Below are 24187 nucleotides of genomic sequence, written 5' to 3' on the forward strand. Positions count from 1 at the left end.
TTAGATCCTTGACTTCTTTTTTTCACCTTATTTATTTTTGTGCTCTAGGCTGTTTGGGCAGGCGGTTAGGACCCAGGCTTCTTGGTAGGGTTGATGACTCAGGGGTAAATATTGCTTGTTTCATTTTTCTGTCAGCTTCAAGTAGATTTCAGGCAAAATTTTTGGATGAATAGTTTTTATTTGAACCCTTATGGTTATAATTATGGTGCAGGAGAAATTGGTTAGAGATTTTTACAAGATCCTTAAGGAAGTCAGGAGTGGGGAAATTCCAGATGGTCTAAAGCTGCCAGATTCCTTTGAACAACTGGTTTCTGATGTGAAGAACAATCAATATGATGCTAAGACATTTGCATTTTTGTTAAGAGGAATGGTAAGTTGCTTGTGAGATTTATTTGAAGTATTATTCGCTTCTTAGTTAATTGAGGTTGAGAAGGGAAATCATTGTCTGAAACTGAAGTCAGCTGTCGTTTGCATGAACAACACATCAGGTTTCAGATAGTATATTCAAAATTAGTTTTGAGATTGTTTTATACTTTTATTAATGAATGAAATTTGAGAACTTGCAAAGGATTTCACTGTTATTGTCTAAGTTGGGTTGCATTTTTGATACTATGATTTCTATGAGCACTGTTTTAATTTTGTTACGTTGTAAGGCCATCTATCTGCATCATTGTATGATGTGGGGTTTGACTGTTTGTCTCCCTTATCAGCAGCCAAGAATTATGAAGAGAAAATGGAAACTATTCTAAGCGTTAGTTTATTATATGTGACGGAAGCCCACTGTTTAGTCTCAAGGCTTAGCTGTGTTGGGTGTTTGTGCGGATTTTTCCTTATGTACACCTTGGAACATTGTTTAATTACTTACAAGGATGCTGTAAGTGCTTAATGACCTGGTCAAACTTAACGTGGATCCCTCCTGATAGTAATTTTAAGGGAAAAAAAGACTTAAAAAGCCGAAGTTTCTGCTTTCCAACTGAAAGATGCTTATTATGGTGTTTGCATCATGAAATCTGTGGTTATTATATACCTTTGGCATGGAAATTATAGTGTATATTTGCTTTCCTCAATAACAACTCAATTGATGATGGACTCTAATACAGGGAGGTAGCTACGAAAATTATAATTTTTTTGCGATTAGAGATGTTAGAGATGAAATATTCTTGCCTTAAATTAATTATTTTTGTAATTATTCGTATGTTGCACATCTTGGAGCTTTTGTCTGTTCGGTTTTACTTGATACTTGTTTATATGGCTGACCCCACATGTTTTGGTTCAAGACATGGTTATGTAATCTTGTCTGATATATTTTTAATATAGTTCTTATAAAGCTAGTAGATAGTTTTCTCATTTTCCTCCAACATGTGAGTGCGCTCAGTTCTATGTTTTTTATGGTTTGTATTCTTTTCTTCCATGTTGTATGTTGGTTTGAAGCATCTTTCCATTTCATCAGTGTAATCAGCACAGCTACTTAACCCTAAACATCTATTTATTAGTAGAATACATTGTCAGTATTAAATTACCCTCACCGTTATCTTCACCTTCAATTTGTTTTACGTGCCCATCACTGATAAATCATTGTCATGTGTTTATTATATCTGTTAGGAGTTTGAGAATATGTTGCGTTCTTGTAGTCTAATTTGTTGAAAACTGAACTGTGTTTTAATATATGACGTGGAATCCGACATCACATGCTTTTTTATGATTATTTAATAACCATTCATATCTTTTGTATTTGTTAAAGTAATTGCTTTTAGCAGTTTGTGGTTCCACTTGTCTTTAATTCTTCATCCTACTACTTCTTGCACAAGTATAGCAACTTATTCTTTGGCCCAGATCTTCTTCATTCACAAAATGGATTGTAGAAGGCGCATTCAGAAGGAGATAGAGAGAGATAAGTGGACTAATGTTATATGAGATGAGGGCCTCATACATAACATTTTATTGTGACATTCTCTCCGAATATGTGAACGCGTGAATGCAAAGGGTCTAAAGGCCATAGTCTTCTGCTCTCGGAGAACTACTTTGGGTAGTTGCTTATGACTGTTATCACCTGATTATAGAAATTTCTTCTCTGATACCTTTGGAGAATCCCAATTTTCTCAAATTGTGGCCTTTAGGCCAAATTGTTCTAAGACCATTTAGTTCAATGCTTTGTCTAATGACCTAGTACGGCAAGAATAACTTTGGACATACTGTATAATATAAAAGATTTGATTGCTCCTTTCTGGCTTCATTTTGAGAGCAGCACATTACTTTATGGTATTTTTTCCCCATGTCCAACTCCCTTTCTTGTTATAGTCTCTCTTAGTTTTTGAAGAGATATTTACTTCATAATGTGGGTAGTGAGGATGCATATGCATGCCTTCACGTCTTGATTACATTTGCTCATCCCAAGCAATATTTTGTGTAAAAAATGGTGTATTTGTTTATCTTTGTTATGATGTGATGCTTCTTTATGCAGATGGAGAAATTTGAAAGAGATATCAGAGAGTCCAAGTTTGCAGAGTTAATGAACAAGCACATTGCAGCAAGTTCAATCCCTAAAGGGATTCATTGTCTATCATTGCGTTTGACTGATGAATATTCCTCAAATGCTCATGCACGCAAACAACTTCCACCTCCAGAGTTACTTCCTCTACTGTCTGACAACTCCTACCACCATTTTATTGTGTCAACCGATAACATTTTAGCTGCCTCAGTAGTTGTTACTTCCACTGTCCAGTCATCGTTGAACCCTGACAAGATAGTCTTCCATGTCATCACAGATAAGAAAACTTATGCAGGCATGCACTCATGGTTTGCACTTAATCCTGCCTACCCTGCTATAGTTGAAGTCAAAGGTATTCACCAGTTTGACTGGTTAACTAGAGAAAATGTTCCAGTACTTGAAGCTGTGGAAAATCAAAATGGGATCAGAAATTACTACCATGGGAATCATGTTGCAGGAGCCAATCTCAGTGATACAACTCCACGCACTTTTGCTTCAAAATTGATGTCTCGAAGTCCAAAGTACATATCATTACTCAACCATCTCCGAATATACTTACCAGAGGCAAGTTAGATTTGTCAACTCCTCATCTAGGATTTTCTTGTAGACAAGTTACTTCTGCCTCTATCTTTTTGTCTCCTTCCTCTTCTCATTCGTGAATCTAATATTTATGGGAAGGAGTCTAAAAGGAGTAAAACAATCAACCTTAGAACGTGACAAATATTCTGGGTTATCATAAGATGATTATATTTCGACAAAATGGTGCTTCACAGGGCTATCAAAGTTTTATTGAACTGAAATTTTTGTGGCAGATATAAGTTTAGGGTATTGAAAAGAATTTCTCTCATATCATAGTACTTGAGCAGATAAGAAATGTAGTAAAAATATGTCATAAGGTGTTACTAGCTTACAGAGATTGGTTTATATCAAATCTATACGTTATGTTTACAGAATATAACGGAGAAAAAATTGTTCCCTCTGGCAAGCCATGAAGTGGCTGAGTGATTTTAGCCCCCCTGGGGGCGGGTGGTTGGTGGTGTTGAAACTATTTTTGCTGATTAATTTCCTTGTGTGCCAAACAGCTTTTCCCAAACCTTGACAAGGTCGTCTTTCTAGATGATGATGTGGTAATTCAGCGTGACTTGTCTCAACTTTGGGAAATTGATCTAGAAGGAAAAGTTAACGGAGCTGTTGAAACCTGCAGAGGTGAAGATGAATGGGTTATGTCTAAGCGTTTTAGAAATTACTTTAATTTTTCCCACCCCCTTATTGCAAAGCATTTGGACCCCAATGAGTGTGCATGGGCTTACGGCATGAATATCTTTGATCTGCGCGCATGGAGAAAAACAGACATAAAAGAGACATACCATTCCTGGCTTAAAGAGGTAAAAATCCAAGTAGAATATAATTGACAATATGCTAATTTTTTAATTGCTGAGTAAATTTATCTTGCTTGCTAATGTAGTGCTATTTTAAAAGAACGGATTGAGTGGCTAAAACATTTTCACATATTAATTTATGAGGCAGTGGTGTAGGAAGACGCGTGGACATAGGTTTTCTATCTAGTTTTATGTCCTATTTTTTCCCCTTCCTGAAAGAGGATAATATTGGTGACTCCTCTGTTGCAGAATCTGAAGTCTAACCTGACCATGTGGAAGCTTGGGACCTTACCGCCTGCTTTAATTGCATTTAAAGGTCACGTTCACCCAATTGATCCCTCCTGGCACATGCTTGGCTTGGGATATCAGAATAAAACAAATATTGAGAGTGTAAAGAAGGCTGCAGTTATCCACTACAATGGGCAGTCGAAACCCTGGTTGGAAATTGGCTTTGAACATCTCCGGCCATTTTGGACCAAGTATGTCAATTATTCTACTGATTTTGTCAGGAATTGTCATATCCTGGAACCATAGTCAGTTTACGAGAAGAGCGTTGGTGTGAACAACGGCAGACACCGAAGAGACAAGTTAAAAAGGTTTCATCTAAATTTTTCTGGCTTGAGCTTTTCTTCAAGATGAATTTGGGAAGTCAAAGGTTTGGTTGAAATGGCAAAACGATATAAAATTGTGGGTGGATTTGCTGCCATCCCCTATATTTTTGCAAATTTTATCATCCTGGAATGGCCCTGAGAATCACTTTTCAGTCTTGTGACAAAAAAATTGAACCTATATTTTTGCTTGATGAAAGGATGAAATAGTTTTGGTCTTCACTGGGGGCGCCTGTATTAAGGATTGCTTAGTGAAGAACTTCACAGAAAATAAACTGAACGCTGCAGATGAAAGATACGCTCCAAGTCATCATATTAGTTGGGGCAAGGATCAGAACTGAGACAGTTATTAGGCTACGAAATTCCGCCACTAGTACAGCGATTTCCCCTTGATTTTTTAGTTGTTTAATTTTTATTAGTACCACATTTTATACCCCATCCTTTTAAATTTTGATATGATGATATGATAAATTGTAGGCGTAGTTCTTGAGATTGCCTTGGCACAAATGCATTGAATTTCGAAACTGTTAGTATTGGTATTCGTTTTGTACTATTACCACACATTGGAAATGTGCAGAATTTTCTCCCCTTCTTATATGTGTTATGGATGAAAAGCCATCGGAATGATCACTTTCGACCTTTTAGTCCCGAGAAAGATTAAGCGCGGAGAGGTGGAATTTGAAGGCCATCCATTAGGCCGCGTTTGATGGGCAGATTTTGATGGAGTGGGAACAAAGAAGGGAGTGGGAATGAGAATATAAAAGAGAATAGGAACGGTTGCAGAAGTGTGCGCTGTATTGATAGCAAAAAGGGGGAATCTCAATGGATTTCCCGCAGAAGCAAATTAATTTGAAACCAGGATCAAACAAATTTGAAATTACATTGCAGGGTAAAAGCACTAAATTGGAATTAAGAGATAATGACTAAAACGTCCTTTGTTTTATTTTTGAAAAAGAAAGCTCCCTCCACCACCTCACCCGAAAAATAATAGTCACTAGACTAACAAAGTCCCTTAATCATTGTCATGACGAGCTTGAACATGCAAAAGAAACGTTAAAAATCTAAAACTTTTATTTGTTAATGTGGAAGCGTAGTTGCAAAATGAAATGTTTGAATATGCATGTGACAATAATTTACAATATCTAAATGGACTTGTTAAAATCTTAAACAAACTTGTCATTTTATTAGATTTCACTTGTCAATTTGTTGGTCATGTGGCCTAAGCTCTAGGAAAAACATTGGACTAAAGCATTATAAAAAATCCCTGCCAAGAAAAAAAACAACTAATCCTATAAATTATCAACAACGGAAAACGCGCGCGCACACGTATGCGGAGAATGCCATATCATGAAAAATAAAAATAAAAACGAGGATTTCTCTCTCTTTTTTTTGTGATTTCCTTTTATTTGCTGCCAGGTGAAGCCAATGTCGAGGCGCCTGCCGTGTATCTAAACCGGCCCACGTGTATGAAGGTGGTGGAGGCGGCACATTGCGCATTGGGCGTGCCCAAACAATTTGTGGAGGTTTCCACTGCCTCTTCGAACTCGCTCGAATCCTCCACAGTCCACAATCACTCAACTCTTTTTATTTTTAGCCTTTACTCCACTTCCACGCAAACCTTCTTTGGTTCTTGTCCTCGTTCGTTTCCTAATTGTTAACCGGATAAGCTCACCGGAGTTTCTGGCGTCTAGTCATGGCCTCTACGACGGCGTTTTCTGGGCTTAGCGCTCCTCATTCGGTTCCAATTTGCTGCAACAGAAACGATGCTCGATTTGCTCAGCCACAGCTCTTCCTAAGTTTTCCTTCGAAGTCGAAATCCGCATCTCTTAAAGCCTTAAAATCCCTGCCATTGAATAGAACGGCTTCTTGGACCAATGGTTTTCCGAGAATTCGCAGAAATTGTAAACGTTTCTCTGTCCGCTGTGAAGCTTCTTCAAGTGGAAGGGTAACGTGGATTCTGCGCATTACTTTGATTTCTTTTCTAGCTTCGATAGTGATCATGACAACTAGTAAAACGTTCTGTGGAAATTCAATCTTACTTTAATGTCAAGCTCGCTCTAAATAATTAGCAGTTTAATATATTTGATAGTTGGTTTAGTCTGGTTCTTTGCACGTCGAGTGCTTGATGCTGAATCTTGATGGAATAGCAGATTACGCAACAAGAGTTCACAGAAATGGCGTGGCAAGCGATTGTTTCATCGCCGGAAGTTGCGAAAGAGAATAAGCATCAGATTGTGGAAACGGAGCACTTGATGAAAGCTTTGTTGGAGCAGAAGAATGGGCTCGCTCGCCGGATCTTTTCCAAGGTTGGGGTTGATAATACCCGGTTACTAGAGGCCACTGATAAGTACATCCAACGGCAACCCAAGGTGATTAATCTGTTCTAACTAGCTTGGAATTTTTTCAGTGTTAGTTTAAGGTGTAATTCTTTTTCTACTGGAATCCTTTTTGGAGCCATTGCGGTTCCCTTGTTCCTAACTACGGTGGATGAAATTGAAAAGGTGTTGATCAAAATGAAGCTTGAAAAGGAAATGATATCAATATGACTGATTAAAAATGACTCATGACTAACTGATGTTTTGCTCATGTTTGATCATGCCAGGTTCTGGGGGAATCAGCTGGTTCAATGTTAGGGCGTGATTTGGAAGCATTGATTCAGAGATCCAGGGATTACAAGAAAGAATATGGAGATTCATTTGTGTCAGTTGAACACTTGGTTCTTGGTTTCGCACAAGATCAACGATTTGGAAAGCAGCTGTTTAGAGATTTTCAAATATCTCTGCAAGCTCTAAAATCTGCGATAGAGTCCATTCGTGGACGTCAGTCAGTTATTGACCAGGGTAATGACATCTCTAATTGTATGGTTTTTTTTTTTTTTTTAATATACAGTTACCTGTGCCGTCTTCTTTTTCCCCCTCCATCTTGGGTAGAATAAGTTAGAGTAGCTTATGGTCCATTAAGGGCTTAAAGATCTTGCTACTTCTAGATTGTTGTAGACCAGTGGTTTCAGGTTGCCCTTGACTTGGTTATGATTGTTAGTAGCTGAACTTTATGTTCTACATATTGTAGATCCTGAAGGGAAGTATGAAGCCTTGGAAAAATATGGGAAGGACTTGACAGCAATGGCTAAAGCGGGCAAACTTGATCCAGTCATAGGAAGAGATGATGAAATACGTAGGTGCATTCAGATTCTTTCTAGAAGAACAAAGAATAATCCTGTGCTAATTGGTGAGCCTGGTGTTGGAAAGACTGCAATTTCTGAAGGGTAAGCACTAAGGTCTTTGTCCCAGCCTTGGTTTATTATTTTTGAACTTTGATTCTATTTAAAATATATTCTTGTGCTGAATTCGGCTTGTTGCTAGCAACATCTGTGGGCCCTAATTCCTTGTGTAATGTATTCTGCAAATTTTCTAATGGCAGAGTAGTAATTCAACAACGTGTTTATTCTTAATATGTGATGCTATTTCATAAGTTTCCAAGGGAAAATAGCTGATGAAATCAACAAATAATTTGATCTTGCTTGCACCTTAATTGTTTCATTTCATTCCTATTCATTACTATGCCTTTGCATACTAACCCTACTCTTCCTATTAAACAGACTTGCACAGAGAATTGTTCAGGGAGATGTTCCTCAAGCTTTAATGAATCGTAGGGTATGTTCTTTATTCATATTTAGGGAGCACTTAGGCGGCTGAATATGGAAGGAAAAAAGGGCAAGAATGGGCTCACAGAGGAAAAAACTTTTTGGGGTATGTGTCAGCTCAATGCCAGGGAACTGATCTGGCTTGCTTGTTGCTTTACAGCTTATATCTCTTGACATGGGTGCGCTTATTGCTGGAGCAAAGTATCGTGGAGAATTTGAGGATAGATTGAAAGCTGTTCTTAAAGAAGTGACAGAATCTGAAGGCCAGACCATCCTTTTCATTGATGAGATTCATACAGTTGTTGGGGCAGGTAATAAGCTTCAAAGGCTATCCATTTTTAGGCAAATGATCTTCTAGTATTCTAAACTCTAGTTAAAGGTTCTACAGTTTCTGTGCAGTTACTCTGTTTCTTTTCTACACTCTCTCCCATGATACAAAAACATTGGCCAGTTTGCTTATAGAGGATGATTTGTTTATAGAATAAGATGATATAGTTTGATGGATATCTTTTGCCACCTTAAAGTAGCTGGCAACATATTTGCCTGAAAATGTTGAATTTAAAGTGAAGTGTGGATGTTATATCTGATTGTGACAATAATCTCTCTTATATTTAGGTGCTACGAATGGTGCTATGGATGCTGGTAATCTCTTAAAGCCTATGCTTGGTCGAGGTGAGTTGCGATGTATCGGTGCAACAACATTGGATGAGTACCGGAAATATATAGAGAAGGACCCAGCACTAGAGCGTCGTTTCCAGCAAGTTTATGTCGATCAACCTTCTGTAGAAGATACCGTTTCTATACTAAGAGGACTGCGGGAAAGATATGAGTTGCATCATGGAGTTCGCATTTCTGACAGTGCACTTGTAGAAGCTGCAATTCTTTCAGATCGTTACATCAGTGGGCGATTTTTGCCTGACAAAGGTAATAATAATTGTGGCAATATCATAGAAGATGATTTGCTTCTAGATGATTCAGGCATGCATGCGTGATACTGAGAACTTTTGACTTGTAATCTTGCAACCAATATGAGGAAGCAGTGTGATTTCTAATCAAGAACATCTTCTGTCTGCCTTAAGCTCGTTTTTTGGAAATGTAGACGCATTGATTTAGTTAAGGACTAATGGATGATAGTTAAGGTTATGTTAAAAAGAATCCAGTTGCAGTTGATCCCAAAATCATTGGAATGCTCCTAAGAGAATAGGATGTCATCTTTGAGGTGGAAGTAATTGAGCATCAGCTGAAACTGATTTGTAATTTATCTTTAAAGCTATAGCACTTGTGATATTTTGATGACATAGTTGTGATCAGTGTTGTCCTGATTTTCCTTGTTTGGTTAATTTTTTTTGCTTTCTTTTATGGTTAGAAACAATGATTTTCTTTAAGCACTAACTGTGTTCTGCTATTAAATTGCAGCGATTGATCTGGTTGATGAGGCAGCTGCTAAACTGAAAATGGAAATTACTTCTAAACCCACTGCACTTGATGAGATCAATCGATCAGTCTTGAAACTGGAGATGGAGAGACTCTCTCTCACAAATGATACTGACAGAGCTTCTAGAGATAGACTAAATCGTCTTGAGGCTGAGCTCTCTCTCTTAAAAGAGAAACAAGCTGAGCTGACTGAGCAGTGGGAACATGAAAAGTCTGTAATGACTCGTATCCAGTCAATTAAGGAAGAGGTATGCTGTGATTCTGATTATTATGGTCAATGGTTCTACTTCTGTTTTATTCAAATTCAAATGAAGAAATCATAAAAGAATTACATGTTTTGTTGGGGGGATTTTAAAAGATCGCAAGAAAATAGCTTTTTGTTTTGTTTTTATTTAATGAATCATAAGTAACTTGGATCCCATATGTAGTTGATTTAATACTTGATGAGTGAAATTAGAAATTTACTCACAAAAGATGGCATTATGATAATCAGAAGATGGAGATCAGATGTTCACCACTTGTGCATTTTTATATGCAGATTGACAGAGTAAATCTTGAGATCCAGCAAGCTGAGCGGGAGTATGATCTTAATCGTGCTGCTGAGCTGAAGTATGGCAGTCTAAACTCCTTGCAGCGGCAACTTGAAAGTGCAGAGAAGGAATTAGATGAATATATGAAATCTGGGAAGTCTATGCTGAGAGAAGAAGTTACAGGAAGTGATATTGCTGAGATTGTAAGCAAGTGGACAGGTATCCCCGTTTCAAAGCTTCAACAAACAGAAAGGGAAAAGTTATTGCATTTAGAGGAAGAGCTCCATAAGCGTGTTGTGGGTCAGGATCCTGCTGTTCGGGCTGTAGCTGAGGCTATCCAACGTTCGAGAGCAGGCCTTTCAGATCCTCACCGCCCAATTGCAAGTTTCATGTTTATGGGACCTACTGGCGTTGGCAAGACAGAGCTGGCAAAGGCCCTGGCTTCCTACTTGTTTAACACTGAAGAGGCACTCGTACGAATTGATATGAGTGAGTATATGGAAAAGCATGCAGTTTCAAGATTGATTGGAGCTCCACCTGGGTATGTAGGGTATGAAGAGGGAGGGCAACTAACTGAGACTGTCCGCCGCAGACCTTATGCAGTAATCTTGTTCGATGAGATTGAGAAGGCACACTCAGACGTTTTTAATGTTTTCCTTCAGATTTTGGATGATGGCAGAGTGACTGACTCACAGGGCCGAACAGTGAGTTTTACCAACACTGTTATTATCATGACATCTAATGTAGGATCCCAGTATATTCTTAATGTCGATGATGACACTCCAAAAGAGCTAGCTTATGATACCATAAAGCAACGGGTAATGGATGCTGCAAGGTCCATCTTTCGCCCTGAATTCATGAATAGAGTTGATGAATATATTGTTTTCCAGCCTCTAGACCGTGAACAAATCAGCAGCATTGTCAGGTTACAGGTAACGTTATTCTCTTCTCCCAAAAAAAAAAAAAAAACACCCAACAGCCCAACTTGAAATAAATGAATTGAAGAATTTGAACCACATGGACGAACTTGTATTTGTGAGAAACCAATGTAGAATTTTGTGTCGACTACAAACCAGTGCAAAGATGGAAACTTTGATAGAGACAGCTTAGGTAGCCAAGTAATTAGGATGCTGACTATATTTTTCTGGGTTGAACAGTATGCTTTATAGATTATACCATATGCCTTGGAAGGTTTGGCTATTATATACGTGGTGTCCCTGCTGCTCTGACTAGTAGTTAGTAGCTAGCGGTAAGAAATTTGTTGATCTTGTGGCATTTTGAATCGCTCATATCATGGTATGTTTGCGTGTTATAGTTGGATCGTGTGCAGAAGAGAATTGGGGATCGCAAGATGAGAATCCAAGTGACAGATGCTGCTGTCCAACTTCTTGGAAGTTTGGGGTATGACCCCAATTACGGTGCTAGGCCAGTGAAGCGAGTGATTCAACAGCATGTGGAGAATGAACTCGCCAAGGGTATCTTGAGAGGAGAATTTAAGGAGGAGGACTCGATTTTAGTAGACACAGAAGTCACGGCATTTGCTAATGGTCAACTTCCCCAGCAAAAGTTAGTCTTTAAAAGACTTGAAGCTGATCCAGAATCAACTGCTGATGACAGCCGGGAAGCCTTCCCCCAGCCTCTCTGACTGCCTTTTCACACAATTTTTGAGAATGCATGACCTTTCATATACCGGTTGAAGTCTTGTTCTGTGTATAGCTTGCGTCTATCCTAAATTGATTCTTCTAATGTTGTTGAGTGGCCAATACGATGATAAATGATAATGCACCATATGTCTCTTGTGAAAAATTGGGATAGATATTCTTTCTGTGTCGCCACTCGAATTCGTTCGCTCAAGCTAAGTAAACAACCAAATAATTGTTCTTGTAATAATGCTCATATCACAAGTGCCAGGATTGCCTGATTCAGGTCAATAAATAATTATCTCAGGCAACGATCATATTGCTTGCTGTGCTGTGGTGAATCTTGCGTTAAATTAATTACAGTTGAGTCACTGGTTTATGTTTGGAGACGGTAAATAAAGAACAGAACTGAGGCATGATCAAGAAGAAGAGAACTGAGTCCTGACCAGATGAACAGTTGATCAGACTCGCTGTGGATTGAATTTGTTTGGATTGAAAGACCGTTTTCATGATTGAATTGAATTAGAGAGCATTTGTATTGGCTTTTTGAAAATGATTTTTTTTAGTAAGTTTGTGAGGGGAATTTTATCTTTAACTTATGTAAAAATATAGTATTTTTTAAGTGCTTTCCAAACTCTATTTAGGTTGGAGTTGTGCCATGGTTCTGAGAGGGGATGGTTTTGTTTTGGGTATCATGAAAATGCCGAAAAAATTTAATAAAAACCTATGAAAATAAAAAAAAAATGGTTTAAGATTAAAGTAAAATTTTATCCATCAGACATTGGTTTTAGCGGAAAAATTATGGTAGTCTGAAGGGCTCTCAGTTTGAGTAAACTTTCGACCTATTTTTCGATCAAGGTAGAAAAATATGTTTTCAAGAAGCATGAACATAGAATAAAGAAGCTGATGTTTTGCAGAACGACGCCCGTAAGCGAACCTGCTCGTAGAAGGAAGAGGAGGAATAGGTGTAAGCCTAGAAGGAACTGAATCTTTGGGAGAAATAATGGGTATGTTCCTCTACCTTTTGTGCTGGGAGCGTCTGTAATATGTGAGTTGATCGCTGTATGCCACTGGATCGTAACCGTAGAAAAATCAGACTTCGGACATTTTTCTTCAACATTTTTTTCGCTTCTTCCCCTCGAAAATTTTCTTACAGGCGAGAGAGAGGGGGTGTCGGGGAGTCGGAAGGTGGAGGAGATGATGGAAGGAATAGCATCAATAGCATTGTTACCAGAAGGGTCCATCTCGGGACACTTCATCCAGCTTCCTCATTCTGTCTGCTATGGTCTTCATGGCTCTGGTAATTCTCATAAGACGTAGAAGAAGGCTTCTAATAAATCATGCAGGATAGCTAGGTTTGAAAATGCGGTGTTTTTGGCATGACCTGTTCACTGTGAAAGTTTCTCTCCCATCATATATTAATGGGGTCAATAATTGCTTCCTGGTTAAAATTCAACATTATTCTGAATAAGATTCACTCATGTATCATGTGTTTATTTCACAGTGCTGTGGATGTTTGTTTCAGAGATTCTCTCATAGACGATGAGTTCGAAGTTCAAGGGCTTTTAGCGATTGCCATTTATTTTTATAAATACTTATGGTTACAGAAGAAACTTACAATTTCATAATTTGGTTTAACTATCTATGCAGTCACAAATTTTAGTTGCCTTTCCTCAAGGGGACTATAGCCGTCACTTGCTGCTTGCGAGGATAGGCGCTAACCACCATTGCATCTGCTCATATATGATTGATTTATCTGTGTTGATTACTAGTTCATAATCATGTGTTAGCCAATTCTTATATGAAAATCTTCTTTTGTTGTTAAAAGCTTTTTACATATTCATGTAATATTACTTATGTTTTGCCTGGCAAAATTCTTTTTTTTTTCATGGTGAAAGAGTTGGCATGTGAAAGGGAGTGCAGTAGGGGTGAAGATTATCGTCTTATCAAACTGACAATTACAGATTTCAGTGTAGGAACTGGATTACTTTTAGGTTAATTCTCTTTTAATCGCATCCTTTTTTGCTTATGCTTCATTGCCTTATTGATTTTATGCTTTGGTGTAAAAGAGGAAGAAAGAACGAGCTGTTGTTGTAGAGTGCAGAGGCCACGATGCTGCTCGCTTCCATAACATTGACCATGCTCATGGGTAAGGCTAATGACTTTGGAATTAGATCATGGTATTTAGTGGGATTAACACGTAAGTTTTTTTTTTTTGAAGGGCAAATTGCGTGTATTGTCATAACCATTGTAAGTTTTAATTGTTTTTTCAACCGAAGGTTGAAGGTTGTTTTTGGTCAAAACCAAAGGTTGAAGGTTAAAACCACCTAACGAGGGGAGTAACCAAGTAATTCATATATTTACTTCTACACACCCATGCGTTTGTTACTTCTAGTTTTCGATGTGAAACTTCAAGTTCTTCTCTCCAAAGAGAGTGGGCCTATTGATTATTAAACATTATTCATATTTATTTATGTTTATCAGCGTTCTTTATTAAACAAGTTGGGTACGTTACCTCTAGAAAAGCTCATATTTTAATCTCTCATTTCATCTCAGGTACATCTCTCCTTTTAAATTGAAGTGCTTTTATCACTTGCGCTTTTCACCTTTGTGATGACCATGACACAGATGATAGTTGACATTTATTGTTCGCATTTAATTGCAACAGTTGGGAGGAGGATGTCATGGGCATGGTCGAACAAAAGGATGCGAAGAGCAAAATATTGGTTACATTTGAGTGTCAGACACTGAAAGCTGAAAAAGAAGCAGAAGACCACATCAGGAGGTTCATGCCAAAATTAGCCGGGCTGAATGCTGTTGGTATGTGGGGCCATTTAGCCCAAAAAACTGTTCGTGTTTACATTAAATTTGATTATGTGATGCATCTAATCCCAGGCAAAGTTTGCTTTCTTGACTTCATACAAGAATTCAGTTATGTTTAAAAAAGAAAAATATTGTAATCCACGCTTATGAAACTTGATGTGGGCTTAGATGCAAGTATGCAAGTATGGCATGCACACAAAGTCACAAACACTTTCTGATTTTTTCCCTCCCTCTCGTTGAAATGACCATGGTATGACAGAATCTTGATGTTCTAGACGTTTAAGACTACTTCTTACTGAAGTTATATTTTGGAAAACTTTATCCACTGGTGACCGCTTTACGCATAGCTTCTATTTTGCTTGCGTGAGGTACATATGAATGCATTAGCAGAAGCAAGAGATAATAAACAGGCTAAATCGTTAGTTCTCGGCATGAGATAAATTATGTATTTCACTGTCTTCATTTTGGACCTGTTCCGTGAGTGACTGATGTTAACACTGTTTGATGATATGATCAAATTGTCTCTAATTACTTTTCCTAACTCTTATTGATGATTTTTATGTTCTAGTTAACATTGGACGGATGACGATCTCTGGATTTGACTCTGGAGCAGAGGATTCAGAAACAGAGTAGGACGGACACCTATCCTCTTTTTTTTTTTCTTTTTTTTTTTCCCCGAGAGATTAATGGGAAACATTTTAACTTGGACACATTCGGTTTATAGCGTTTTTCTTCTTTTGTGAACATTAATTTTAAGAACGTAAATGAGCTAGTATGCGAATCATGTAATAGATGGGCAAGTGCTGATCTTCAAGGTAAAATGTTGGGCATCCATTTCCACACAGGTAAAATGTTATGCTAGTATTTTATTTATTATTTGAAATTAATTTCAAGTTTTAGCTTCATCCCTTAAACAGTATGCATGGCATGGCGATTAGCGTTCAAAATAACTTCAAAGATTATTTAACGTTATAAATAATGTCCTTTTCTTCTTTTGGTAACCCAAATTTTAACTGGGCAACTGATTCCCACCAAAGGGACCACCATTTCCACCGAGTTCTCCAAACATAAAGAATGTAAGAATAGAATGAATGGCTCGTTTCACCCGTCCATTGGAGTTACCAATTCTTCAATTTTACACCTCACAGAATTTGCGATGGATTTCGTCAATAAAGAGGAAAGTACTCTTCAAACCCCCAAAAAAAAACCCCTCGCGAAAAAATGAATGAATAAAATCACGTCTCTTCCGTACAGCAGAATAGGATGGACAGGGGATCAAATCTTTCGGAGATAATGAGAAATGAAAATGAATCAGACTGATACTGAATGGAATATTCAACTACCGATCTGTCACCAATGCCATATATCAACACATGGATATAAAAGGTATCAGCTAGTTCAGTGTAACAACCTCACGTGTAATAGTTCTCTGTTTGGCCAGCTAACCTTATATGTAATAGTTCAATAAAGAAAAATGCAGTAGCATTTTCCATCCTTAACCGACTGGCATGGATCAGAAAAGCGGCACCAACTTGAATTGCTCGAGTAGAATCACCATAAGAGTACGCGTATATTTCAGATGCCGCTAACCACAAGAATACGCGGGAGCATACCAGCGGAGTGATTATTCAGATATCATCCAGAAACTGGTTGCAATCTGATCAAGAGAAAGAAAGTCATGTTATCAAAACCTCAGAACAAAGTAGTTACAGCATAAACCTCCAGCCTTGACTAAATTGAGTCTCTCCTTGGAATATAGTATTAGCTTTGGTCAAATATCAAACAGTCATCATAATGAACAGCAAATCTTTGATCAAGATACTACGTGGCGCCTGTCATTGCCACCGATTATCCCATAGATTTTCATACAGAGAATGACATTTGAGACAATAAGTTTCCATCTCATATAAATCCCAAAAGAAAGCACGAACAAGGACAGAAAGATATGGTTTCCAGATGCGGGCATGTACCTGACAATAATTTGGGTATCAGTCAAACTCAGATGTCTCTTCTGAATCAGACAACGGTAAGAGGGTACAGATCCCCAGCAAGTGACCATTGAGGCACACATAGTACTCAACACGATCTTCATAGGAACCCAACCTGCAGCTAGCACTTAGCGGAATCATTTTGGCCTGCAGCATGCTCCACAACTTTGCCTTACAGTAAGGACAAACTTCCGTAGGATGGAGCTTGGCACCTCTGCTAATAAGCATCTTCCTAACTTTTGATGTAGAGAATGATTTGAAAATTCCGCGAAAGAATCCTATATCCCCTTCTTCTCCTTGGTGAAGATGCTCACAAGGATCAGACACGTATAAGACATCAGTTCTACATGGTGGCAAAAGGAAGCTCTTTCCTGATGTTCTAGAAAACCGAGTTCTATAAACAAAGTGACCAGGGATATGAATGTTATTAAACAAGCCACCTTTCTTGCATCCTGAACAGTAAATAAGGAGCTTTCCTAGAGCCCTCCAGTTCCCATCAACACTGTGGCTCCCACTAGATTGCAGATCAATCATCATTTTCGGAGCTCTTGTTCGGCAAAACTCCTTCCATAGTACCCGCTTGGCAAAATCATCAAACCATTTACAAACACATGAAAGAGTAGCAATTAGCTTGGGATTCCAATTTAAATAGTGAAATACTAAGAATATCACGTCTTCACTTAAATGGCCCTTAGTGCATTGACAGGTAGCTGAGTGTATGCATCGGTACTGCTTTGTTATAATCATTTTCTTCACCTGATACAATTAGAAAACAAAACACCAATATATCACAATTGTCTGTAGGCATACTCAAGGGTACCAATACATTAAACAAATGTCTAATAATTATGTTAGGTAGAGCATCAGTACACTGTAAGCAGGAAATATCATACAGCAACTAAAACTGATAGACTATGTCATGGAAATAAAACTTCATTCTGATTTGTAATTTTATACAATTTAAAGTTCGTAGTTTCTATTAAACTAGCATTTAGCAAGACACAAGTACTCAGAAGTTGGCTTAAAAGAAAAGTAAGAGATTTTCTTCTATTGGTTAAAATTGGCGTGTAGTATGTTTTCCATGAACTGTTACTTCGGTAGCCCTATAGCCCACAAACTACAAGCTCTATTTTCAGATTGATAAATAAAACAGGCTTCAAATGATGCGTCTCTTCAGCTCCTAACTGGCGAGGAACCAACACAGATGAATCCTTTTACAAACAAAAATTTGTAATGAATGCCATTGTTTCCGCAGAAACTTCTTTTCCCAAAAAAAGAAAAAGAAAAAAAAAAAAAATCTTCACCTCAGATACTCAAATGTTGGCACAATCCAAAGAGGATAGCATAAGAACAGGAACTAGTTCACCCACAAAAAAAGAAGAAGAAGAATAGGAACTAATATGGTTAAGCTAGAAAGCGATGCTTAATTGGTTGTTTTGCGCCTTGCTCGCAGTTTTCCCAGTTAAACATACTTAAATACGACGGCATTGAAATCAAGACTATATTTTTAAGGAAAAAAAAATCATAGCCATTCATCTACAAGTTCGAACTCCTCACAATACGCAGACGTCCTTCTAAGGCACTATCATCAGCAAATGCATAGTAGGTTAAAATATTCATTCATTTGATAGAGAGACAAACCCAAATTGACACATTACTTCACTGAATCGGCACACAATGAAAAACCCAAACAAACCCTCGACTCAGAGTGAGAAACCAACCAAATAGCTAAGAACCTGGAAGTGGAATGTATCCCAGAGACAAGAAATCAGAAAACCCGATATCCCTTAGCTAACGAATCCCAGCTTCCGCATAGCCGGAAAAACCCTATAGAAAACCCCACTCTGCATACAACAGAGAAGCACAAGTACTCCGCAAAAACGAAATCGAAAAGAAAACCAAAATTAAAAACAAAATGAGAAGAAAAGGAGCTTCTTGCAAGCAATCATCTGTAAATTCACCTCTGGGGAGGATCAATTCGGCCGAGAAGAACACAGAAAACATTCAACTCGGCAGCTGCAGCCAATGCAGAAGAGGGGATGAGGACCGTGAGAAGGTGTAATAGATTTGGAGGCAATCATAGGGCAACAGGACGTCAAACCACATATATCACTGTCAAATAACATGCCGACACATTTCATACATGTCTAGCTGGCATAGCATAGCGGGTGAGCTGTCTCTGACGTGGCATGATTTAATGCCAGGTCATTTTCGTAAAATGACGCAATCGACGAGCCCTGGCTGTCGCTAATCGCTTTTGCCATTCCCATAAAACCCAAAATATCCCTGTCGCGTCGGAATCTCAAAAGTGCCCGCAAATGATTCTTTCCATCGCTTGGCATGCGTGTTACTATGCTGTCCTAAATAGTCCCTCCGTTTCTTATTATAAAAAACATTTAATACTTATAGCATGTTCCTATATATAAGAGACACTTAAAAGTTGTCTCTATTTTTTTGTACTGATTTCCTATTTTACCCCTATTTATTTTGTCTCCAACTCATACTCTCCCTCCCTCCCACTTCTCTTTCTTTTAATAATTTAACTGTTCTCTCTCATACTCTCTCTCCTTATTAATGGGGGCATTGTTGGAAAAAATATTATACTTTTTACACATTAATTGTCCTCAACTAATTTTAACTGTTTTTTTATCAACGTAATTTGGTTATTTGTCTGTTATAATAAGGAACGGAGGGAGTATTTATAGAATAATACTACCTCCGGTCCTAATTATAAGACCCATTTAACTAATTTGAGGAGATTAAGGAAGTAAGTTAAGTTGGTTATTTGTAATAAATAAGTGTTGTCATTCCTAAAATATCCTTGCTAATTAAGTGTATTGGATAGAGCTATCATTATTAGAAGGATTATCTTGGAAAAAAAAATACATAAATATGAGAGACAAAATAGATTAGGGTCTTATAATTAGGACCAAACTAAAAGTCAAATGGGGTCTTATATTAAAGACCGGAGGTAGTATAAATTATATTGTAAAATAAGTTTTGTATAAAAATTTATTTAATTTTTATTTTGATTTTAAATATAATATATTAATTTATTTTATCTCTTATATTTATTTATTTTTTTAAAATAGTTCTTGTAATAATAATAGTTATAACTAATACATTTGATTAACAAGAATATTTTTTTAAAAAATAATACATATTTATTATAAATAACTAATTTAAATAGTTTCTTTAACCTACTCACATTAATAAACTAACTCTTATATTAAGAATAGGAGGTAGTATATAGTAATGCGTATGCTAAAATGAAAATTTTTTTTGGCGAAGATAAAATGGAGTTTTGGAAAATTAAAAGTAAAAACGTTTAAAAATGAATATGATTGTTAGTACATTTTTATTTTAGTTAATCTGACACATAATATACATGTATATACTTATTAGGTGAATTAAAATTTAGTACATAAAACAGAATTAAATGAGAAATAAAGCTTGTAATTTTAAATAAAAATAGTAAGGCAACAGTTATATATTTTTCCTGTGCTGTGTATAAAATAGATAAAACTAATAAAGTTCAATAGTGCCTCGAATAAGTTTTTAATAAAAAATGTGTGTGCGCAATAAAAAAAATAGATAACCAAGTTTTTTCATTTTTATGAGATTGTGCTGAACTCTTAGAGGAGCATTGTTCATAAAACTATATCCACAGATTTTATATTTTAAATTAATAATGATTAAATGATTATAAAATTTAAAATGTTTAAAAATTAGACAGCAAGTAAAATTACATATTGACTTTGCACTCCAAAAATTCAAATGATATGAGTTCTCTGATGTTGCTCCCCTTTATCCTGGAATTCAATACCCAAACAACAGCTCCATTCCTTGGTATGCTCATTTTCATCACATTATCAACTTGCATCACAGGACTTACTTCAATGACAATTTTATTGAGCACTCTTAAACTGGATTGCCCCTTTTTTCTTAATTCTTTTTTATCCCGGGGAGAAGGGGTGGGGTAATGCAAAATCATGATCATAGTATGGAATAAAAGGTGAAAACCCAGATAGAGCATGAAAAACATATTCATTTGGGGGAAGCAACAAATCTCTGTAGTTTGGCCCCAAATTGTGTTGATACATGTACGTTTTGGCAGTAATTCATTTTTTATCAAATTACAACCGTTATCAACTGCAGCAGACAAGCATATATATTCTCCAGAAATGTATATGAAGCAGTTCAAGATGAGCTGCAAATGAATGAACTCCATATTTAGAGCTTCTACACAAAACCAAAGGCACATATCATAGGCAAAAGCCGTTGAATTTGCTATCACAAGCTCAGGTTTATTTTCCCTTCACTTCTTGACATAACAAATGACAAGTTAGACATTGTTTATTACAATCAACTGATTGTTTTTACAGCGGGTTTTCTCTCTTGGAGAGAGATTATAGATTCAAAGGCACCAACCAACGCCTTAACCTTGCTCTTCCGAATTTCTGCCAGCTTATTTGCCGTCTCTTCAATTACATTATTGAACAATCCGTGCCCATCTCGCTTGCCTTGTGTACCTTGACGTCTCAAAACAACCTTCTCTGGACCAGTTGGAGTGCCCATCCTGTCGATACCACTCTCATATCTTCTTTTAAAACTTCTTAGGCTTTCAGCCTTGACCATTGCGTTATCCCCAGATCCTGTTGCCCTTCGAAATTTAAGCCTCCTAGGAGAAGTTATCTCAGATTGAAGTTCAACCAATTTTCCCCTTCTAAAAGTTAATGCTGATATCTGGCTAGCCTTTTCTTCAGAAGATACGATCCTAACCATTCGGGGCTGGCCTATATCCTTCACTTCCAAAGCCTCTCCGCTTTTCATGAGTTCACCTTCAGGGTTTACTGAAAAAGAATCCTCCTTGCCTTCACTGGTTGTATATTCGGATTCCTCTTTACTTTCTTGGGATGAGGATGAAAACTTTGGGGGTGATGATGAGTGAGGGGAAAATGCAACATTATTACCTGTATCTCGATCAGTCTGCAAACTTTTGTTTCCACTTTCCATCTTGATGACATACAAAGTCTTTTCCACAACTGCATCATTGCCAGGTTTCTTATGTTCAAATTTTCTGGTCTTCAATTGATTCTTTGAATGAGATGCAATTTTCAGGTTCTTGTGCTCTCTAGCATTAATGCTTACGACTCCATTATTACTGAGAGAGGATTTGGAGGGCAATGGAGCTCTCAAAGGAGTCATCAATTTTCTTGCAGCTACTTTCAAGGAGGCAGCCCGTTTTTCCATCTTTAGCTTACTATTGCTTTCGCCATTAGAACCTCCTGAAGCATTCATAGAAGATACGGAACACACTGTGATAGAGTTTGACTTCAAAGGAGCCACGTGCTTTTCAGATGATTTCATTTTTTTGGCATTTAAAGGAGTTGGTTTTGATGAAGTTCGTACCATAGAATTTGAAGCTTCAACATTTTTAACAGTTGACTTTGGTGAAGTTATAACCTTCTTGACAACTGATTTTGATGTAATTCCCACCTTAGCAGTTGATTTTGATGATGTTACCACCTCAGCAGTTGATTTCCTAGACATTACCACCTTCTTATCAGCTGATTTTGGTGAAGTTTCCACGTTTTTAGCGGTTGATTTTGGTGAAGCTTCCATCTTCTTAGTGGTTATTTTTTTCCTAGCAGCTGATTTTGATGGAGGTTCTAGCTTCTTAGTAGATGATTTTGATGAAGATTCCACCTTCTGAGCAGTTGACTTTGATAAACCTTCCACCATAGCAGTTGACTTCGGTGAAGTTTCCACCTTCTTGGTGGGTGACTTTGGTGAAGCTTCCAGCTTCTTTGGAGTTGATTTTGACAAAGTTCCCACCTTCTTAACAACTGATTTTGATGAAACATCCTCCTTATTAGGAATTGATTTTGACAAAGCTTCCACTGGTTTGCAGGCGGTTTTGATGCAGCCTCTGCATCCTCCTCGCATGATTTTGATGAACTTGCCGTCAGCTTCTCAATCAATATTGATGAAGTTCCCACTGGCTCCATAATTGGTTCTAATGAAGTCACCATTGGCTCCACGGTTAATTCGGCTGAAGTTTCCACCGCTTCCACAATGAATTCTGATGAGGTATCCCCCAGCTCCGAAGGTGATTTTGATGAACACTCCACTGGTTCCACAATTGATATTGAAGGAATTCCAACTGAATCCATAATTAATTCTGACGAAGTCACCATTGGCTTCACAGTTAATATTGATAAAGTTTCCACCGCTTCCACATCTAATTTTGATGAATTTTCTGCCAGCTCCGGAGTTGATTTTGATGAACACTCCACTGGCTCCACAATTGATATTGATGGGGTTCCCGCTGGATCCATAATTGACTTTGATGAAGTCGCCATTGGCTCCATGGTTAATATTGATGAAGTTTCCACCGGTTCCACATTTAATTTTGATGAGGTTTCCACCAGCTCCGGAGGTGATTTTGATAAAAACTCCACTGGCTCCACCATTGATATTGATGGAATTCCCATTGTATCCATAATTGATTCTGAGGAAGTTTCCACTGGTTCAATAGTTGATTTTAATGAAGTTTCTACTGGCATCTCTGCTACTGATTTTGAAGCTTCTACTGGCTCTACAGGTGATTTTGATGAATCTCTCACCGGCCCCAAAGTTGGCTTTGATGAAGTTCGCACCAGCTTTGCAGAAATTGATGAGTTCCCTTGTGTGATAATATTGGGAAAATCAGCTGTTCGGGATTTTTTATGAATTATTGTTTTCAACTTGACCACTGATGTTTTCTTCTTTGTTACTGGAACTTCACTCCTTCCTTGTTTCGGGCTGTCAGGTAATTTTGTTGGCATTTCCTTCTCATTGGTGTCAAAGATGTTGGAAATCTGGGGCTCGGAATTGACTGATTCTCTGACCTTGACCATTGATGCCTTCCTTGGTGGCTTGGAACCAGTAGATGCTCTACGGTTGGCCACATGAGTCTTTGCCCCATTGACATCCGCTTCAGAGCTTTGACTGAGTGGACTTCTTTGCACTCTGCTGGCCACAGAATGTTTTTCCTTCACTTCAAAAGCATGCTTCCAACCATATTTACAAAAATCATGACAAGAGCCAATGGAAGCTCTGCGATAATGAGGAATATCTACATCTTCAATATTTCCAGAGCTTGCTCTAGCAATGGAGTTCCTTCTTAATTTAACCGAAGATGAATCAGTTACTTCCAGAGCTACTGGTAAATCGGCACTCTCCTCAGCCATCAGATGGCGGATAAAGATTTAGAACAAACAATCCTGAAACTCAAAAACAGAGTTAATTTTAGATGGATCCAGGGAATGCTACAGGATTGAAGATTGGGTAATGAGGGATTCAAACAGTAAAAGCAAAATGAAAGGAAATATCAAGTTGAAGTTTTCTCGATTTAGGGAAACAATTCCCAAACATTGAACATAATAATCAATTTTCTTGATTCTTCTGGTTTGAGTTTTAATATTGGTGCCTCCTGATAGAAAAGTTCAAAAACTTCCACAGCACAAAATGTCAAGACAAAAATAGAAAAGCCTTGACGGGCCATCATTTATATGAAATTTGACATCATAAGAATGTCGTCCCTTTCCAAACTTGTTTTATTATTCCCACGTGAAAGTATTGATGCAACAGGAAAAGGTAATAGGGCAAC

At 37.6% G+C, this 24187-nt stretch overlaps 6 protein-coding genes across 10 annotated transcripts in view; 4 read left to right on the forward strand and 2 right to left on the reverse strand.

Moving 5' to 3' along the window:
* The window catches only part of LOC114752032 (probable galacturonosyltransferase 13), a 6390-nt gene extending 1301 nt beyond the window's left edge, over positions 1-5089 (forward strand). For both annotated transcript variants that reach the window (XM_028940751.1, XM_028940750.1), the window contains exons 2-6: positions 49-104; positions 212-370; positions 2462-3052; positions 3571-3873; positions 4117-5089. In XM_028940751.1, the coding sequence (XP_028796584.1) occupies positions 49-104; positions 212-370; positions 2462-3052; positions 3571-3873; positions 4117-4401 (1394 nt within the window). In that variant the 3' untranslated portion in view covers positions 4402-5089. The remainder of the gene's footprint in view (positions 1-48; positions 105-211; positions 371-2461; positions 3053-3570; positions 3874-4116) is intronic.
* Positions 1-11972, forward strand: part of LOC114752030 (chaperone protein ClpB3, chloroplastic) — a 25270-nt gene extending 13298 nt beyond the window's left edge. Inside the window, exons 3-12 of one of the 2 annotated variants that reach the window (XM_028940745.1) lie at positions 6136-6420; positions 6626-6844; positions 7078-7315; positions 7545-7740; positions 8074-8128; positions 8279-8429; positions 8734-9042; positions 9535-9800; positions 10091-11014; positions 11398-11972. In XM_028940745.1, the coding sequence (XP_028796578.1) occupies positions 6169-6420; positions 6626-6844; positions 7078-7315; positions 7545-7740; positions 8074-8128; positions 8279-8429; positions 8734-9042; positions 9535-9800; positions 10091-11014; positions 11398-11727 (2940 nt within the window). In that variant the 5' untranslated portion in view covers positions 6136-6168 and the 3' untranslated portion in view covers positions 11728-11972. Of the gene's footprint in view, positions 1-5957; positions 6421-6625; positions 6845-7077; positions 7316-7544; positions 7741-8073; positions 8129-8278; positions 8430-8733; positions 9043-9534; positions 9801-10090; positions 11015-11397 lie in introns of those variants that run through there. The other variant, XM_028940746.1, reaches the window with a different exon arrangement.
* A 584-nt stretch (positions 11973-12556) lies between these two features.
* On the forward strand, positions 12557-15396 carry LOC114752034 (uncharacterized). Its single transcript, XM_028940753.1, has 6 exons — positions 12557-12729; positions 12879-13022; positions 13621-13694; positions 13792-13871; positions 14391-14542; positions 15114-15396. The coding sequence occupies exons 1-6, from the start codon at positions 12726-12728 to the stop codon at positions 15176-15178; spliced, it is 519 nt and encodes a 172-aa protein (XP_028796586.1). The 5' UTR covers positions 12557-12725; the 3' UTR covers positions 15179-15396.
* A 348-nt stretch (positions 15397-15744) lies between these two features.
* LOC114752050 (EID1-like F-box protein 2) lies at positions 15745-18568 on the reverse strand. 3 transcript variants are annotated; one of them, XM_028940779.1, is made up of 3 exons: positions 18473-18568; positions 16516-17289; positions 15745-16202 (listed from the first exon to the last, which is right to left on the reverse strand). In XM_028940779.1, exon 2 carries the CDS (start codon positions 17278-17280, stop codon positions 16534-16536), a length of 747 nt encoding a protein of 248 aa, XP_028796612.1. In that variant the 5' UTR covers positions 17281-17289; positions 18473-18568; the 3' UTR covers positions 15745-16202; positions 16516-16533. The 3 variants fall into 3 exon arrangements, with proteins under 3 accessions (XP_028796612.1, XP_028796613.1, XP_028796611.1); XM_028940780.1 differs by lacking the exon at positions 18473-18568 and adding an exon at positions 18270-18464; XM_028940778.1 differs by lacking the exon at positions 18473-18568 and adding an exon at positions 18255-18464.
* Positions 18569-20898: 2330 nt separating this feature from the next.
* Positions 20899-22482, reverse strand: LOC114752064 (muscle M-line assembly protein unc-89-like). The gene has a single exon (XM_028940799.1). The coding sequence runs from the start codon at positions 22480-22482 to the stop codon at positions 20899-20901; it is 1584 nt and encodes a 527-aa protein (XP_028796632.1).
* Positions 22483-22611: 129 nt separating this feature from the next.
* LOC114752066 (uncharacterized) lies at positions 22612-23268 on the forward strand. Its single transcript, XM_028940800.1, has one exon. The coding sequence runs from the start codon at positions 22612-22614 to the stop codon at positions 23266-23268; it is 657 nt and encodes a 218-aa protein (XP_028796633.1).
* The last annotated feature ends 919 nt before the right edge of the window (positions 23269-24187 follow it).

The sequence above is a fragment of the Neltuma alba genome, unplaced genomic scaffold (assembly GCF_004799145.2).
Source record: "Neltuma alba isolate B1F8T4 unplaced genomic scaffold, ASM479914v2 tig00007216_pilon, whole genome shotgun sequence".
In the NCBI taxonomy this organism is placed as follows: Eukaryota; Viridiplantae; Streptophyta; class Magnoliopsida; order Fabales; family Fabaceae; genus Neltuma; species Neltuma alba.

Bases quoted from the DNA above. Each gene is read 5' to 3' on its own strand.
- LOC114752064 (XM_028940799.1), bottom strand. From the start codon at position 22,482: ATGCGAGGAGGATGCAGAGGCTGCATCAAAACCGCCTGCAAACCAGTG.
- LOC114752034 (XM_028940753.1), top strand. The intron at 13,695-13,791 runs GTAGGAACTGGA...TTGGTGTAAAAG, and splicing joins TGACAATTACAGATTTCAGT to AGGAAGAAAGAACGAGCTGT. The intron at 14,543-15,113 runs GTATGTGGGGCC...TTTATGTTCTAG, and splicing joins AGCCGGGCTGAATGCTGTTG to TTAACATTGGACGGATGACG.
- LOC114752066 (XM_028940800.1), top strand. From the start codon at position 22,612: ATGAATTCTGATGAGGTATCCCCCAGCTCCGAAGGTGATTTTGATGAA.
- LOC114752050 (XM_028940779.1), bottom strand. From the start codon at position 17,280: ATGATTATAACAAAGCAGTACCGATGCATACACTCAGCTACCTGTCAA.